Source organism: Balaenoptera acutorostrata, chromosome 13, assembly GCF_949987535.1.
Source record: "Balaenoptera acutorostrata chromosome 13, mBalAcu1.1, whole genome shotgun sequence".
Classification (NCBI taxonomy): domain Eukaryota; kingdom Metazoa; phylum Chordata; class Mammalia; order Artiodactyla; family Balaenopteridae; genus Balaenoptera; species Balaenoptera acutorostrata.
Window position 1 is genome coordinate 74,215,656 of NC_080076.1, and position 20,166 is coordinate 74,235,821.

General features: G+C 40.3%; 1 protein-coding gene across 3 annotated transcripts in view; it reads right to left on the reverse strand.

Moving 5' to 3' along the window:
- CORO1C (coronin 1C) overlaps window positions 1-20,166 on the reverse strand; it is an 83,497-nt gene that overhangs the window by 24,415 nt on the left and 38,916 nt on the right. For all 3 annotated transcript variants that reach the window (XM_007180078.3, XM_057526797.1, XM_057526796.1), the window contains one exon: window positions 7,923-8,045. In XM_007180078.3, coding sequence (XP_007180140.2) covers window positions 7,923-8,045 — 123 coding nt within the window. The remainder of the gene's footprint in view (window positions 1-7,922; window positions 8,046-20,166) is intronic.

Sequence of the window (20,166 nt, forward strand, 5' to 3'; positions counted from 1 at the left end):
AACAGTATGGAGCTTCCTTAAAAAACTAAAAATAGAACTACCATACGACCCAGCAATCCCACTACAGGGAATATACCCTGGGAAAACCATAATTCAAAAAGTCACATACCACAATGTTCACTGCAGCTCCATTTACAATAGTCAGGACATGGAAGCAACCTAAGTGTCCATCAACAGATGAATGGATAAAGATGTGGCACATATATACAATGGAATATTACTCAGCCATAAAAAGAAACGAAATTGAGTTATTTGTAGTGAGGTGGGCTGTCATACAGAGTGAAGTTAAGTCAGAAAGAGAAAAACAAATACCATATGCTAACACATATATATGGAATCTTAAAAAAAAAAAAAGTTGCTGAAGAACCTAGGGGCAGGACAGGAATAAAGACACAGACATAGAGAATGGACTTGAGGACACAGGGAGTGGGAAGGGTAAGCTGGGATGAAGTGAGAGAGTGGCATGGTCATATATACACTACCAGATGTAAAACAGATAGCTAGTGGGAAGCAGCCGCATAGCACAGGGAGATCAGCTCGGTGCTCTGTGACCACCTACAGGGGTGGGATAGGGAGAGTGGGAGGGAGACGTAAAAGAGGGAGGAGATATGGTGATATATGTATACATATAGCTGATTCACTTTGTTATAAAGCAGAAACTAACACACCATTGTAAAGCAATTATACTCTAATAACGATGTTAAAAAAATAATAATAATAATAAAAAAAACTCTCCAGAAAGTGGGCAGAGAGGGAACCTACCTCAACATAATAAAGGCCATATATGACAAACCCACAGCAAACATCATTCTCAATGGTGAAAAACTGAAAGCATTTCCTCTAAGATCAGGAACGAGACAAGAATGTCCACTCTCGCCACTATTATTCAACATAGTTTTGGAAGTCCTAGCCACGGCAATCAGAGAAGAAAAAGAAATAAAAGGAATAAAAATTGGAAAAGAAGAATTAAAACTGTCACTGTTTGCAAATGACATGATACTACACATAGAGAATCCTAAAGCTGCCACCAGAGAACTACTAGAGCTAATCAATGAATCTGGTAAAGTTGCAGGATACAGAATTAATGCACAGAAATCTCCTGCATTCCTATACACTAACAACGAAAGATCAGGAAGAGAAATGAAGGAAACAATCCATTCACCATTGCAACAAAAAGAATAAAAACCTAGGAATAAACCTACGTAAGGAGGTAAAAGACCTATACTCAGAAAACTATAAGACACTGATGAAAGAAATCAAAGATGACACAAACAGATGGAGAGATATACCATGTTCTTGGATTCCAAGAATCAATATTGTGAAAATGACTATACTACCCAAAGCAATCTACAGAGTCAATGCAATCCCTATCAAATTACCAGTGGCATTTTTTTACAGAACTAGAACAAAATATCTTAAAATTTGTATGGAGACACAAAAGACCCTGAATAGCCAAAGCAGTCTTGAGGGAAAAAAACGGAGCTGGAGGAATCAGACTCCCTGACTTCAGACTATACTACAAAGCTACAGTAATCAAGACAATATGGTACGGGCACAAAAACAGAAATATAGATCAATGGAACAGGATAGAAAGCCCAGAGATAAGCCCATGCACCTATGGTCAACTAATCTATGACAAAGGAGGCAAGGATATACCATGGAGAAAAAGACAGTCTCTTCAATAAGTGGTGCTGTGAAAACTGGACAGTTACATGTAAAAGAATGAAATTAGAACACTCCCTAACACCATACACAAATATAAACTCAAAATGGATTAGAGACCTAAATGTAAGACTGGACACTATAAAACTCTTAGAGGAAAACATAGGAAGAACACTCTTTAACATAAATCACAGAAAGATCTTTTTTGATCCACCTCCTAGAGTAATGGAAATAAAAACAAAAATAAACAAATGGGACCTAATGAAACTTCAAAGTTTTTGCAAAGCAAAGTAAACTACAAACAAGACAAAAAGACAACCCTCAGAATGGGTGAAAATATTTGCAAACGAATCAACGGACAAAGAATTAATCTCCAAAATATATAAACAGCTCATGCAGCTCAATATTAAAAAAAACAAACAACCCAATCAGAAAATGGGCAGAAGACCTAAATAGACATTTCTCCAAAGAAGACATACAGATGGCCAAGAAGCACATGAAAAGCTGCTCAACATCACTAATTATTAGAGAAATGCAAATCAAAACTACAATGAGGTATCACCTCACACCAGTTAGAATGGGCATCATCAGAAAATCTATAAACAACAAATGCTGGAGAGGGTGTGGAGAAAAGGAAACCCTCTTGCACTGTTGGTGGGAATGTAAATTGATATAGCCACTATGGAGAACAGTATGGAGGTTCCTTAAAAAGCTAAAAATAGAACTACCATATGACCCAGCAATCCCACTCCTGGGCATATACCCAGAGAAAACCATAATTCAAAAATACACATGCACCCCAATGTTCATTGCAGCACTATTTACAATAGCCAGGACATGGAATCAACCTAAATGCCCACCGACAGATGAATGGATAAAGAAGATGTGGTACGTATATACAATAGAATATTACTCAGCCATAAAAAGGAAGAAAATTGGGTCATTTGTAGAGACGTGGATGGACCTAGAGACTGTCATACAGAGTGAAGTAAGTCAGAAAGAGAAAAACAAATATCGTATATTAACGCATGTATGTGGAACCTAGAAAAATGGTACAGACGAACTGGTTTGCAGGGCAGAAATAGAGACACAGATGTAGAGAACAAATGTAGGGACACCAAGCGGGGAAAGTGGCAGGGATGGGGGTGGTGGTGGGATGAATTGGGAGATTGGGGTTGACATATATACACTAATATGTATAAAATAGATAACTAATAAGAACCTGCTGTATAAAAAATAAGTAAAATAAAATTCAAAAATTAAAAAAAAAAAGAAGCACGTGGGGTAGAAGATCAAATACTTCTTTAAATTTTTTTTTCAACTGCTGAGTTGTTAAAGCATTTTGTAATTACCCCAATAATAACAACAAATGATTTGGGGGACATTAAGTGATTAAAACATCAGCACCATAGTTAAGGGAGTGAAAAAAAAACTAGGAGGAAGATTTATCCCAAAGCATTATTTAATTTACAAAATGTTCACTCTGGTAATACCAATAAAAGGGCAACATCAGAGGATTCTGGGACGATGGTGGTGTCAGTGGCAGCACAGTTTTGGGATCTTCCCAAGTCCCTCAAGAAAAACACAGAGGAGGCAGATAACAAAACAAAAACACAGGGACAATATATACACAAAACTAGGTGATAACCCAAATGCAAGTGTATGGAGGAAAACCACCAACAGCCACACAACCCGTGTGTTGTCGGCCTCTGTGCAAAAAAAAATCATGGGGCAGCAATGCAGTGCCCCACAGATCTGAGAAGAGCAGGCCGATATGAGGTCACAACGGAAACGGGAAGGGGCTTTGCCTTCTCCAACAGCAGGTGAGAACAGGGACCTGAAACGAAAAAGGTATGAAGGGGCTGGAGAAATCTAAACCTCAATACCCTAGAAACCAACCAGAGAGGACTCCCTTCTGAGACAGGCCCACACTGAGTGGAAATTCCAAGAAATGGAATCAAATCTGAGCACGCCAGAAATAAGATGGACAAAGTAATCAGAAAGACCAAAAAAAAGCAGGTCAGGAAATCTGACAGCAAGCCACCATGTTTCTGAACACTACCTGAAAAGGACAGAAGAGGGAGCTCTGTGAAGTTAGAACAGCTTTATGAACCAAGCCAGCTTCTGAAAGCTCAGGAAAACTAAATTCACATAAAAATAAGAGAGGGAGGAAAAAAAAAAAATCCAGGCTCCAAAATTACTATGAGAAAAAAAGAGAATACATCCCTGCAGACAGTACAAGAATGCTAACAAGACCAGCTCCAAAGAAAGATAAAAACTATCACACACATTTCGAAAGACATTATTAAGAAAACAATACAAGACAGGAAACATAATAAATCAGAACTTGAAAAACTCAAAAGTAAGGTGGCGGAAATCAAGAAAAAAATTAGAAATAAAAGGAAAAGTACTTTAGAAACGAAGACTAACAAAGAAACTAAGAGCAAATAAACATAAATAATGTCCCCAAAGAAATAAAAGGTAAAAAGCAGAAAAATTTTAGCCTAAAAGAAATGAGTGAGAAAAAAGGTTTGGAGAGAAACTGACAAATATCGAAGATAGGTAAATAAGATAAAGCATTTGGATAACAGGAGTCCCTGAAGGGAAAAACCAAAGCAAAGGAACAGAACAAATACTGAAGACTCTAAGTCAAGAAAACTTAGGGGCGGGGTGGGGGTGGGGTGGTGGTGGAGGATCGGGGGTGCGAAACACCTGAAACCATATATTGAAAGAGCACATCACACACAGAAATACCAACTCAGAATAACCAACAATAGTCTAGCAAAATTACTACATTTTAAGAAAAAAAAATCTTATGAACATCTAGGCAAAAAGAACATATACTCTATAAGGAAAAGAAAATCAGATTTTTTCTGATCATCTGATTTTTTACAGCAACACTTTATGCCAAAAGAAAATGAAATATTTAGATACTCAAGGAAATACTGCAAGCCAAGAATTTTATATCCAGAAAAATTCACCTTTAAGTATAAAGGTCACAACAAGCTATTGTCAGTATAGAAGAACTTAGAGAATACAGTTCCCACGAGCCTTTCCTATTTGATTCCATCCCTTGGAACTGCTCCTCAGGGTGGGGCCCTGTCCCGGAAGGGCGCCCTCTCTGGTTGGTTTCCAGAGTACTGGGGTCTAGAATCTACCAGAGAAGGAGCTTCAGATGATCCAAGTGCCTTTTTTTTTAAAAACTGCTTTCAGTAATCATAATGGTGGTGATACTCTTAGTATTTTTAGTGTGAGACTATTGTATGTATACTGTGAAAAAGCAAATGAGATAGATTAGGATATTCTAATTCATCCCGAACCCCTGAGAACCAGGATTCTTGGTGTGAAAGAAAGGAGACAGAGATGTATTATTAAAGAAGTTAGGTAAAAACTATACAGTCCTGAATTTGAACTGGAAAGATTAAGACGAAGTCACAAGGTATTATATCTTTAAATATATATGTATATTCTAGCCAAATTTACTGTAAAGTCTTAAAAACAATGATCGCTACGGTAACAATGAGCATCCCTAAGCACTCAGAGAGTGATCTAGAAACTCCATTTTCCATTAAAACAAACCAGAGCTTCTGAGAGAAGTGGCAGATTTGAGGTGTGGGGTCAGGGATGGGCTTGGGACACCTGGACATACCGGAGAGCAAGGAAGCAACAGAAACAAGTAGGGTCACTTCAGAAGGACTCAGGAACTCTGAAGAGGTTCCCATTAACATAGACTGAATCCCCTGAGCTTTGAGAAAAGAATTGTAATAGATCGAAATCCATTCAGTTCAAAATGAAATGAAAGGGAGAAAAAAACCTCCAAACAAAAAACTAATTGGTCACCTTCTGAGGAAGATAAAGAACCAATTCATTATTTTGAAAACTGGGTAAATAAAAGGAAAGAATCAAGCATTTACCCTGCTCTCCTATATGAACTATACTCCTGGGTAACTAAATAGTAGATAAGAGAGAGCATCACCTTAAACATCTTACCAGCTGAAAACTGAAAACAAAATCATAGCATTTCATATCACCATTTTGAGACGCCCTAATGAGTTGCTGGACCTAGGTGCTGGGCATCAATAACTGCACAAATCAAAAAAGAGCAAAAAAACAGGCATCTTGACACCTTGTGCCTCCTGAGGGGAGACCAGAGCACGAGCTCTAGGCTTGTCAAAGGGATGGGATCTGAATCTAATCATGCTCTAGGATCCAGCTGCCAACTCACAGGGAATCTGAAAGACAGAGTAGCAGGTTGAACTGGACCACGAGGGTGCAATCAGCAAACTCTGGACTTCTGGAAGCAACAGGTCAAAGATCAGGCTTCTTCAACAAGAAAAGGATGGAGGAGGAACCTGTAGATTAGGAAAGACTTAAAAGGCATATCAAGTTTTTAAAACTTGGAAGACTAAGCTCTAGCATCTAGAGATGCACACTTGAGTGATTAAAACCACAAAGAAAGGCAAGGAAGTGAGTTTTACTGGTTACTTGGAGAGGGAGGGGTGGATGGGGACTGGGATGGGGCACAGGGAAGAGACTGAGAAGCCTGGGAAAGTTCCATTTCTTGACCTGGGTGGCAGTCACAGGGTGTTCACTCAGTAATAAATCTCCTAACTCAGTTCACTTTTTTTTTTATGAATTTATTTATTTTTAATTTATTTAATTTTGGCTGCGTTGGGTCTTTGTTGCTGTGTGTGGGCTTTCTCTAGTTGTGGCGAGCGGGGGCTACTCTTCGTTGTGGTGTGCGGGCTTCTCATTGCAGTGACTTCTCTTGTTGCGGAGCACGGGCTCCAGGCGCGTGGGCTTCAGTAGTTGTGGCGCACGGGCTTAGTTGCTCCGCGGCATGTGGGATCTTCCTTGGACCAGGGATCAAACCTGTGTCCCCTGCATTGGCAGGCAGATTCCCAACCACTGTGCCACCAGGGAAGTCCCTCAATTCACTTTTTCACTTAATTGAACTCACTTAACTGTTTGTTTAGTGTTTTATAATACAAAGGTTTTTTTTTTAAAGGGCAATGTGACCAATAATGCTGGAGATGGGGAGGGATGGATCAAACCCGCTTTTCCAAGAAAGGTTAAGACTCTTAGTTTAAGATTTGGGCATCAGGTCTAAATACTGTTCCTTTCCCTTAGCAAAATGTGTCTGTAGCCATTCAAATGATCAATTTAGCAAGGCATGTTAAATGGAACAATTCCTTTTAATAGCAGCATATTTCTTTAATACACTTTGGCTGCCAAAATCATGAGATCACAGGAGGAGTTATCCTCAGCCAAAAGTCCATGAGGAAAAATGGGTAAACGTTTAAATGGCACAGTTCAGGAATTAATTTCTGTTTATGTAAAATAACTGTAATTAACAAAGCCTTCCAAACAATGTTTCTAAGTCTGGTTCAGTGCACAGAAAACCAAGAGGGGGATAACCAAAGTGCAGTTCTCGCAGCTCTCCACCTGCCAGGTGTGAGGCTGCCTGAGGGACGACCTGCCGCCACTCCAGGCATGACTTCAGGGCTCCCTGTCTGCTCTCTTGCCCAGTCTTTGCAGCAGATGTTGGGCTAGGATTAAAAATGGATCCAAACTCATAATTACATTTGAAGGCTAAGAAGAACATAATCAAGAACAAGAAGCTTCACATTCACAAGTACTCCAAAGCCTGGTTTCATACATAACCTACGTTTGGAATCCAAACTGGGGAACATACAGAACTTACTTTAACAATCTTTCAGGTTGGTTATTTGTACATCTGCATAAAAAGGACTTCGTTAACCAGGGTCCACTAGACATTAGCTTGGAAATAAGTAGCTACAAAAACTCTTTACTATCTTTCAATATCTGTTTCATATCCCGTCTATCTATCTAACCTTTGGCATCGTATTTCACTGTAATATGCAATTCATGCTAGCAATTTTTTCTCTCCTTTTTTAGAGGGGAGGGAGGTCATGTGGTGCAATGACATTCACAGAATTATTTGAAAGTCCTTTTACTTTCCCTAAAATCTTCCCATCAAGCAGATGTGTCAGCTGTTAACAAGGATGCACGCACACACAAGCAAAAGAAGAAAAAAGACAATAGAGTACAACTCCTTGATATAAACTTGTAAAATGGCTTATCTGCAGTTAAACTTCAGTGTCGTTAAATTCTTGTATAGTCCAATGGACAATCAAAACTCTATGATTTTCTGCATTTCAAGCCTCCACACACACATTCTTTGAAGGCAGCAGGTGAGTCTCGCTGGCCTGTGTGCCCACCACACCGAGGGAACTTACCATAACCGTGCAGTCCTCTGAGCCGCTGGCAATGACCTGATCATTATGTGGGCACCAGTCTATGTCCAGCACCGGTCCTGTGTGACCACACACTGTGGGGTAGGATTTGTCAATTCGACCAGTCTGAAAGGAGAGAGAGACAGACCTATTATGTAACATCAATGCCACAGAGTTTGTATGTTTTGTCAGACCCACTTCTCCTTTATTACTTCTACCCCAAACTCTCAAGAATCTACAAATTATGACGTTCACATCAGCCAACGTCAACTGTTAAGAAATGTCAACTTGCATTTCTAGAAACAGTTACTACCAAGGATACTCCATCAAATTAAGGATCTACATTTCCAGAACCACAGAGATTTTATTTAATCAACGGCATTAATAGACACAGCAAAAGAGAATACAAGAGTCTTTTTACCACAGTACAATTCTAACAATAGCCTATTGTAAATTATAGGTGTGTTTTTACTGTTTAAAAAAAAACCAAACCTGGTATTATTCAAAATGTAAAATATAACCTTTAATATGATAAGCTAATGCCCTTGAATATACAAATTAACAGTTCTGGAAGTGGATGGCACTTCCAGTGAGCAAGCAAAGTGAAGGTAATAAAAAGAAAAGCTTTAACCACTGCTCAGGGGCCGAAGGACATAGCACGTTTCAATGTCTAGGTCTATTCCATCAACAGAAACGCCAGCCGGGCCTTCTAAGTAACCACCTTAGCTCTCAGCCATTACCCAGATCCACATCTCATTAAGAACACAACTTCTAATTGTTGGTCATAGCAACCGTCACAACGTGCTCATGTTACACACTTGAACCTAACAAGCCAATCTGGCTTATCGGACCAATTTTGTCTGGTGTTAACCAAGACAAATGCTATTACAACAACAGCTGTACAAAAGCTGCTTCCTTTTAAAAAGGTTAATGCCAGTCCTTGCTGACGTTCTTCTACATATGCTAAACGCAGGTGAACAGAAAGTAATCACCACAATGCAAAAGTGAACCTATTTTTTGGTTGATGCTACTCTCCTGTTATGGCCAGCTGTCACAACACGGGGGCAGGCTTCTTGGAAAATTTTCAAGATCAGTAAATTTGGATTTCTCCACTTTGACTTGACTGTGGAAATCTCCAGAGAAGCAGTGTGCTAAAGCACAAAGACCACAGGCTCCAGAGTCAGACAGATATGGATTCAAGTCCAGGCTCTCTTGGTTAAACAGTGTGTGATCTCAGACAGGTAATCTCTCTAAGCTTCAGCTCGTCATCTGTAAAATGAGTAACAGTAATACTTACCTCCCAGGATTACCGTGAAGAGTAAATGAGAAATGAGGTAAATCATAACCTAGCATTACAACGATCTGTATAAGGTGTGTAAAAAATTAATTAGAGTACCCAGAATACAGTAAATACTCAATAAAAAGCTAGCACTTATTATTAGTTCTTCCTGTATAACATGTTAACTTACTCAGTCATTAAGAGTTACAAGCGTGTGTTATCCGTGAACCCTGGGCCAGACACTGAGCTGAGTGTTGGAGACACAGAGGCGAGCAGGGCGCCCTGTCCTGGCCGAGCGTGGAGTCCATCTAAAGCTCCAGCTAGAGCGCAGCACAAGACGTGCGGCACCAGGACAGGCCCAAGGCGGCAGGAACACAGAAGAGGACATTCAAGCAGCTGTGCGGGGACTCCAGCCTTTGGGAAGGTTTTCTGCGCAGAAAGGTGAGTTCTGAGTTGAAGTGTGAAGGTGCACCAGCCTACGGACCTGAGGCCTGGGTTTTTTCACATGCTCCCCCTTTCTCTTGGAAAACTAATTCAACCCAGAGTTTTGGTCTCCTGAATTGCATCACCCAAAACAGGAATTCATAAAAGAAAATGCCAAGGAAGAAACACAGTATTACAGAGAACCTGGGTCTTGTATGAGAAGCCACATGGGTCACTGACAGGCCAAGAAGCAGTGAGGGTCAGGGACCAGGCTGCCAGGGCTGGGGTGTGGCGCTGCCATTTTCTCCCCTGAGGCTCTGGCCAAATTACTGCATCTGGCGACCTCAGTTTCTCACCTGTAAAACGAGAACGCTAGAATTCTTTCTTCAAGAGCTGATGTGAGAATTAACTGAGACAATCAAAGTAAAGCACTTGGTACTGTCCCAGCACCTCTAGTGCTCAAAAAATGTTACCCAAAATTTAACAACTGCCGGAATCCATTCTACCAACATCCCTGACCGTATCCTTTCTTAAAGAAGGAACTGCTACTAAGCACCCAAGCCAGGTAGTTTTACCTAATTCCCCCTGTGAGTGCTCCTCCCCTGGAGTTCCTACCCCATGTAATGTTCTACTACTCAAGGTGCTGGCGGTGAACTCACAGGTGTTTTGTTTTTTAATATTATTATTGTTTTATTATGTATTATTATTATTTAAACTATAGATATAGTTACTATCTTGAATGTGTGATATTTAGTAATTTAAAACATTCTGAGACACAAAGGCCAGGTTGAGGCCTGACACACATTGCAACAGACATTCCAGAAGAAGAGAATGCAAGAGAAACAAAAAACTGAAGAGGTGAGGGCTGAGGATTTTCCAAGTTTAACTGAGGGCATAAGTCTTCAGATTGAAGAGGCACAGGTCCCAAGTAGAATATCCTAGTGCAATTCAGAACACCTAAAACAAAGATAAAATCTCAAACAAAAGCAGCCATAGAGAAAAGACAGATTACCTACAGAGAGAATAACTAGACTAACTGTGAGCAGACTTCTCAAAAGCAAGTACAGAAACAAAGACATCAGAAACTATCTCAGAAATGGGAAGAAAAACAACCACCTGTGCATTCTATACCCAGATAAACTATCATTCAAAAGTGATGACCAAAAAAACAAACAAAAACCCCAACATTTTTAAACAAAAAGATACAGAAAATTTACCATTTAAAGACTCTTATTCAAAGAATTAAGTTCTTGGACTTATCTCTAAGAATTTCAAAATTAATTTCAAAGAACTAAGTTCAAGGACTTATTTCAGGAAAAGAAAGTGAACCAGAAGAAAGAACTGGGATACCAAAACAAGCAGTGAGCAAAAAAATTGGTAAATGTGGTCAATGTAAATAGGCATTGACTGTATACAACAGTAGTAATTATGACTAACTGGAGTACAGGTAAGACAAGGCAGAACTAAAACACTAAACAACAATAACATGTAAGATAGAAAGATATGGGGCTTCCCTGGTGGTGCAGTGGTTGAGAATCTGCCTGCCAATGCAGGGGACACGGGTTCGAGCCCCGGTCTGGGAAGATCCCGCATGCTGCGGAGCAACTGGGCCCGTGAGCCACAACTACTGAGCCTGCGCGTCTGGAGCCTGTGCTCCGCAACAAGAGAGGCCGCGATAGTGAGAGGCCTGCGCACCACAATGAAGAGTGGCCCCCGCTCGCCGCAACTAGAGAAAGCCCTCACACAGAAACGAAGACCCAACACAGCCATAAATAAATAAATAAATAAATTTATTTTTTAAAAAAAAGAAAGATATGATCAGAATTCAAAGGTTTCAGGGCCCTTCCCTAGAAAAAGGCAGAAAATTTGACTAGTTTTAGACTTTAAGTCATGTAAGTATGTTAAAATTAAGGGTAAACACTAAAAGAGAATATATAACTTCCAAAAAGTGTATGGAGTGGGAGGAAGATTAGTGGAATTTTAAAAACTCATTGAATATAAGAGAAAGAGGAAATAAAAAGAAAAAAAGGCAAGAAAAAGCATGAAAACTAGAAAGCACAAAATAAGATGGTGGAAATAAAACCAACCATAAATCACAAACCGCAGTAAATATGAATGACTTAAACTCACCCGCTAAAAGACGAGGTGTTTCAGATCAGATTAAAACCAGCTATAAGACACATTTACAAAATAATAATACAAAAAGGCAACTAAAGGAGGGGAAGGGATATAAAAATATGTACCAGGTGCTTATACTAGAACAAATAGATTTTAAGGTGAAATGCATTATTTAAGATTACATTTTAACATTTAAAGAAACAATTCAGAGAAAAGCTACAGTCACTATGGACTTTAACTCATCTAACTACATAAGCTTCAAAATAATTAAAGCAGAAATTGACAGAAGTACAAGGAAAAAATGACAAAACCATAATCTTAAGAGATTCTAATAAAGATTTAAGAGATCAAACAGACAAAAATCAGTATGAATATAAACGGCTTTAACAAAAGTAACAAGCTTGATCTAATGGATATTTACAACTTGTAGCCAACATTTTAAAACACACATTTTTTTTGTTTCCAAGCACACTAATAAACTTTTTTTTAAAAAATCACCAATTAGGATACCACAAAGCAAATCTCAGAAACTACCAAGGAATCAATACTGTACAGAGCATGTTCTGAGTAGAATGCAATACAATTAAAAATTAACAGAAAAATATAAGCCAAAAATCTCCAATGCATCTGAAAAGTTTGTTTTTTTAAAAAATGTTTGCCAACCTATCCAAGTCCTCGACATCACTCCTACCCTGCCTACTGTACCAGGAACATAAACGGTATCAGGCTTCTTCTTCTCCTTTCTTTTTTTTTTAAAAATAAGTTTATTTATTTATTTTTGGCTGCGTTGGGTCTTCATTGCTGAGCGCAGGCTTTCTCTAGTTGCAGCGAGCAGGGTCTTCTTCGTTGCGGTGGCTTTTCTTGTTGCAGAGCACGGGCTCTCGGTGCACAGGCTTCAGCAGTTGTGGCATGCGGGCTCAGTAGTTGCGGCTCGCAGGCTCTACAGCACAGGCTCAGTAGCTGTGGCTCACGGGCTTAGTTGCTCCACGGCATGTAGGATCTTCCTGGACCAGGGCTCGAACCCGTGTCCCCTGCATTGGCAGGCGGATTCTTAACCACTGCACCACCAGGGAAGTCCCCGAAAAAATTTTAATTTACTAAATAATTCACATAGAAAATCATAATAGCCAATAGAAAAAGGTTAAAATTGGTCAGTAAATACATGCCATGTCAAAACTTGTGGGATATAGCTAAAACAAATCTTAAAATTCCAGATGAAATAAGCAAGCTCCTAGAAAATGTGTGATGTATCAAAACTTCTTCAATATAACAGAAAACCTAAAGAAACCCAGAACCATAAAAGAACCAGTACCGTGGGCTTCCCTGGTGGTGCAGTGGTTAAGAATCCGCCTGCCAATGCAGGGGACACGGGTTCAAGCCCTGGTCCGGGAAGGTCCCACATGCCACGGAGCAACTAAGCCCATGTGCCACAACTACTGAGCCTGCACTCTAGAGCCCGCAAGCCACAACTACTGAAGCCCACATGCTGCAACTACTAAAGCCCGCACACCTAGAGTCCATGCTCTGCAACAAGAGAAGCCACCGCAATGAGAAGCCTGCGCACCACAACGAAGAGTAGCCCCCGCTCGCCACAACTAGAGAAAGCCCGCGTGCAGCAATGAAGACCCAACGCAGCCAAAGGTAAAAATAATAATAATAAAAAAAGAACCAGTACTGTAACTCCACACATCACTGCCCACCCAAAATCAATCAGTAAATACCAAAAATAATAGGCCCAGATGGTTTTACAGATGAGTTTTCCCAAACATTCAAGGAAGAAATCATCTCAAACCAGTGTTCCCAGAGAATAAAAAATAAAGGTGCACTGCTGAACTCACTACATAAGGAATGTACCACCTTGATATGAAGGACAGTGTAAGGAAGAGAAACTTAGGCCTATGTGACTTATAAATATTGATGCAAACTCCCCTCAAAAAAGGAGGGGGGAAAAAAGCAATACAAATTCAGCAGTGTGGGTTGTTCTCAAAAAACACAAGTAAAGTGAAAAAACAAGTTGCAGATTGGGAGAATATTTTATATCTATGTGTGTGTGTGTGTATATACATATATATATGTATGTATGTATATATACGTAAAATATATACCTGACAAAATCAACAAACAACTTAATAGAATAAGGGGCAAATGATATGAACAGGGATCTACAGGGAAGGAAGCCTGAAAAGCCAACAGATGTATGTAAAGTACTCCATCTCACTGGTAATCAGGGAACTGCAAATTAAAACGATAAGGTAATATTTGACACCTATTAAAACTGCCAAGAATTTAGAAGTCTAAATACAAGTGCTGGCAAACATGTTTGGAAAGAGGAACTCATAAAAACTACGCACAGGAGAGTATCCTGTTACGATTCCTTTTGAGAGCAATTTGGAAACAACTGGAGCTGAAGTTGCCCACCCCTCAGCAATACCACTTCTCGATGGTCTGTGGAGAGAAACGCTCCCATATTTTGCACAAGGGTATTCATGGCAGCACTGTTGGAAACAGTGAAAAACGCAGAAGCAATGTAACTGTCCTTTGGTATAAGAATAAATATCATTTATATAAAAGTTTAAAACATACAAAATAATAGTCTATGTTATAGGTACATACACATGTAATAAAGTACAAACATATGATACATACCAACTTTGAGGAGACGATTACCTCTGGGGAAGGAGAAAAGATGGAAAGGAGAATGGTATTGTAGCTACATCTGTTATGCTTTACTGTTTTCAAAAATGGGAGATACGAAACAAACCTGGCAAAATATTAACATCTGTTTAATCTTGTAGGTGAGTACATGAGTGTCCTATTATTTTGTTTGGTTCCTATTTAAAAAAAATAATTAAAATATAATAAAGTTGAGAAACACACCAATGTATTGTTATTCATTTACATTAAAAAAAAAAATCTATGGGACTTCCCTGGTGGCCCAGTGGTAAAGAATCCGCCTTGCAATGCAGGGGACGTGGGTTCGATCTCTGGTCAGGGAACTAAGATCCCACATGCCGTGGGGCAACTAAGCCCGCATGCCACAACTACTGAGCTCACGCACCTCAACTAGAGCCCGTGAGCCGCAAACTACAGAGCCCACGTGCTCTGGAACCGACGTGCCGCAACTACAGAGCCCACGCACCCTGGAGCCTGTGTGCCACAACTAGAGAAGAGAAAACCCACAAGCCACAACTAGAGAGAAGCCCGTGCACCACAGTGAAGATCCTGCATGCCTCAACAAAGATCCCACGTGCCACAACTAAGACCCAACTCAGCCATAAATAAATAAATAAATAAATAAATTATTTTAAAAATCTAAAAAAAAAACACAAACCTTTAATCCCAAGGAAAAAAGCTTTTCTACCTGCAATGTTTTATTGTATCTCAGGGTGTTTGCATTCTGAGGCTCACCCCAGCACACCCCATCTGGCATCCTTGATGGCAGAGTATAGTCACTAAACTCTAAACATCCAAGGACACCAAATAATTTTTTTCAATCTGGGCTAAGAAGAGCTTTTGCTCAGATATACAGCAATTTTGAGGGGAATCTGGAAGTACATTAATATTAGTTGTTCTTAATTATACTCAGAAGCTTACTAAATGACTTTTCTTTTTAAGGCTAAAATTATACAACCCTGGCAAAAAGTAAATAGCTACTCACCAGTATTCTTCAATCAAGTAAGATATCTGAGAATAGTAAGAAGCATTTCTGCCATTCTCAACTCAGCCCCGACAAGTCTATAGCATAAAAGTAATAAAGAGCCCAACATTTTCACAGGAACTTGAATGTAATTTAAAAGACAATTGCCACTTATTTCCTCCCTTTCTATCAAAAACAAATAATTAGTAATAAAAATCGCTAGCGCTTTCAGAGTGCTTATGTTACGTGCTAAGAACTGTATGACAATCTTTTATGTGCATTATCACAACTACCTTCATGAAACAGCAACTCTATTATTCCCACTTTCTAAATAAAGAAATAGGAACAGAGAAAACCAAGAAGCAGAGATCTAAAATATCACTGACAATCCTACTAGGTTTCTACAGAGAAAGAAAATTTCCACTATGCCATGGGGTTGTGAAAAAGGCACAAGAGTAATGTTGAAATTAGTGGCAGCTGGTCATCAGAAACACAAGTTAATAAAAAATGATACCCTGCAAACAGCTGCTTCCTCTGGTTATAACATCATCACAAATCCTTACAACAAATAAAACAGGGAAAGTAGCATCATCCTGCAGCACAACAGAAACGGAATCGACTAAATGTCTGACAGTGATAGAGGAACAAAAAGAAGTATGAGAAAAAAATGCTGTTTTAAATGTGCAATGATGGTTTTACACACAGGGTGTGCTCCACACACAGTCAAGTTATCAGCTGCTGTGATTCCAAGGGCTTGCACCTCCAAATAGCTTCTTACCCATAACAAAATCAAACCCAAAGCACAACAACATATTTCACCCATAAGTATGTATCTTTAAAAGGGCGGCGCTGGGCAATTATATATAAACTGCTGAGAGCTCAAGTCCATGGAAACTGAGGGAAGCCACACAATAACGGCCTGACATGGTAAAGATGAGGCACATCACTTCTGAAAGTCATTTTGCCCTAGGATCTAGTGAGAATGCATTTCTCATTCATAATCATGACACATCCTCATTTATCATCCAGTGAATAAACCAAGGAATCCATGTCTAATTCTAGATTGTGAAGGACCATTCAGAAAGACATCGCTGCAAGTCATGGTGACAACACGGCTTACCTGCACGTCTAAGCAGCAAATTTAAATGAATGCCGAGGCTGGGAGAAAGACCGACAAGAACTTAATAACAGCTTTTAAAGTATCTTTTTTGGCTGAACAGTGATTTAAGAACTACTCATCAATTTCCCAAGGGTTATATATAGAATAATTTCATTTACTAACAAATCAGTCCACTGTTTCATTAAGGATGCATCACCTCAGTTACATCATCTAGAATATTACTACTTTGCTAGCATGGAATTGAAAGTTTAGCTGAGACTAGCCAATTGGATGTTCAGATTTCTTGCTTTAAATAATTATTCAAATGTACTGATTACTTACTAGTTATCCCGATCACATGCCATAGAGCTTTTATTGTACCTCTCTAGCTAAAACTCCAAGTGATGAGAATTACCAGCAAGTCAACTCAAGTGGCGAAAATGACCAACACCAAGATTCCCAAAGGCTCTGGCCCAGACCCCAGTTCATACACTTATGGGACACTGGTGAAACAGGTCAGGGCACTGGCTTAAGGACTATTATTATCTAAAAGATCCGGTGGCCTGCAGGAGGCCCAGCAATATGAGCCCCAGGGAAAATGCAGCCTCCAAAGTGTGTGTACAGCTGGCACGAGGCAGAGGTGTGACAGCACAATTTCCATGTGGCGGCCCAAGCTGAGGTTGATGGCTTTGACATGTTCTGGCTAGCAACCCTTACGGTGGCAGAAAACCACCTAGACACCAGCACTATCATTCACTTTGGGTATGGGGAAGGTCCTCAAAAATTTCAAAGCAGCCAAAAGCCTCAGCAGAGCTCCTGGAGACTGATGCTTCAACTAAGCCCACAGAGTTAGGCAATACTCTCCTCCTACAGGCTTTCTTTTTTTTGGGGGGGGGGGGGCGGTGAGGGGTGAAAAATCAAAATTTAAGCATCAGTAAATACATAACTTTGTAAAACTGCTCTATGAAGGAATGTTTATAATTTTAAATAAGTTGGCAAAAACATTTCCTCCTTAGGCATACAAAATTCAATGTAACTCTTATGAAATGATATTTCTAGTTGTAAAGGTATTTCCCATTAGTTTGAATAGGAAACCACAACTGCTTCCATTTACATCAAATAGTGTATCTTATTATTATTATTTTTTTTTTAGTAATTTTATTTTACTCATTTATTTATTTTTGGCTGTGTTGGGTCTTCACTCCTGCACGCAGGCTTTCTCTAGTTGCAGCGAGCGGGGGCTACTCTTCGTTGCGGTGCGCAGGCTTCTCATTGCAGTGGCTTCTCTTGTTGCCGAGCACAGGCTCTACGCACGCAGGCTCCAGTAGTTGTGGCGTGTGGGCTCAGTAGTTGTGGCCTGCGGGTTCTAGAGTGCAGGCTCAGTAGTTGTGGCACATGGGCTTAGTTGCTCCGCAGCATGTGAGATCTTCCCAGACCAGGGCTCGAACCTGTTTCCCCTGCATTGGCAGGCGGATTCTTAACCACCACACCACCAGGGAAGTCCTATCTTACTTATTTGTCATATCTCTTTTCAAAAAGGAATCCAGGGCTTCCCTGGTGGCGCAGTGGTTGAGAGTCTGCCTGCCGGTGCAGGGGACACAGGTTCAAGCCCTGGTCTGGGAGGATCCCACAGGCCGCGGAGCAGGTGGGCCCGTGAGCCACAGCTGCTGAGCCTGCGCGTCTGGAGCCTGTGCTCTGCAACAAGAGAGGCCGCGACAGTGAGAGGCCTGCGCACCGCGATGAAGAGTGGCCCCCGCTTGCCGCAGCTGGAGAAAGCCCTCGCACAGAGACGAAGACCCAACACAGCCAAATAAATAAATAAATAAATAAATAATAAATAAATAAAATAAATTAAAAAAAAAAAAAGGAATCCATATTTAGGAAGTGCACTCATCCCACACGCCGAAGACGCTACTGTGCAATCAAAAGAATTCTAATGTATACAAACAGACATGTACAGAAATCTTCTCATAGATGTTTCTATAAAGGAGTTCCACCTGGGATGTATTTTCAAGGAAGCTAATGGCGTATTTTACAGGTGCAGACATTTTCACCCTCCCAAAGTCTCAAAATACAACATTGGGATGCTTCCAATATGACCTTTGCATTAATCATTCAGAATGACTGTTTCTCAGTGTAAGACGGTCCCCTCACATGGTAATTGTTTTCGATCCACACATTAGCTCACTCAATATTAGATTGAAGATACTACCAAACTGGTGCCAGTGAGGCTCAATCTAATAATTACTGGTTTCTTCCAAAAGTAACATTTGGTTAAAGCCACATAACACTTTACCCAGCAGGCTTATTCTTTCTCACAACTAACATACGTTTCCACAAAGTTAAAAAAAAAAACTCGTATGGTGCCAAAAAGTGACCCCCGTTACTTTTATCGCTCAAATCAAATATTCCCCTTTAAGATGCTCAGGGTATTCCACATACAATGTCCTTCTAGTTTACACTCTGGATTCAGTCATAGAAACGCAAGCTGTTGTGGGGCGGCGGGCTGTGACCGCTTCCTAGGCCATCTCCCTCAGCTAGTCCACAGCAGGAAGCTCCCAGGACCTCCCTCCAAACTTCTCATCTGCATTCTTCTTATAATCCAGCCACTTCATAATCCATTACTATAATCTGAGCTTATTATCCAAACTGGTTACACCACCCTCAGATGTAAGGCCCAAACAGCCTCCACTCCACCCCCCATCCCGACTCAAGGAACAAAGATTTTCAAACTGTTCATTCCCTACTTTATATTCATACAGGTTTTCATTTTAGGAAAAAATGCTGATCAAAATCACTTGATGTGTCCAAAGTTCAGTAACTTTATCATATTGTCCATACATTAAAAGATCTTTTCAAAGGCACAGATAATACCTCATTACTGGCCTTGGAGTAATACCCTGAGAATTCTTGAACCCTCCGCAAGGAGAACGGTTAAGTCAAACATGTGCTCGGAAGCAAAGGAAAAGTTTGCAGCCTGGGCATAAGGCCTCCATTCATATTGTGCAGAGTTCAAAGGAGTCAAAAAAGGATATCTATTGAAGTGGGTTTTCCTTTTTTTTCAACTTCCTTTTTCTTGGAACAGTATTATTTATGTGGATACATGTTCCACTGCAATCTCTTCAGGCCCTGCTCCCTCACAGGGAGGAGCTACAGTGACAGTGGTCATGGCACAGGGGAGAGACTGGCCAGAAGAGCAAGACAAGGACCCCTGTAGCTTACCAGGAAGACGGATGCACACAATACAGGGCCTGCTGACAGGCTGGTCACCAAGAGTGACAGCTCGTGGCCCAGGAATAAAACATTCTGGGGAGGTTTTACTTTAAGGGAACCAGAAACGCCAACCCTGAGGGTGAGAGGAGGTGCTCTGGAATAGCACATAGAGATTGGGTTACCGGGTCCTGGAAAGTGAGCCAGCCGCCACAGCTGCCAGGGAGAGGCAGCACGGTGCTGAGAGCCGTTCCCTGCCTGTGAGTGAAAAGGAACAGCCTTTACCAGCACAAGTGAAAATGCCAAGCAAACCATTTTGGCATCACAGGTCCTCTTTAAAGACTGAGTTGAACAGTGAACAGACCATTTTAAAAGTCCATTAAGAACTTGAGGGCAGTTACTATAAAACTATGGATATTTTATTATCAGAAAGCAAAAAGGTGGAAGAGTTGGCATTTCCTTACTCAACCACACCTAAACA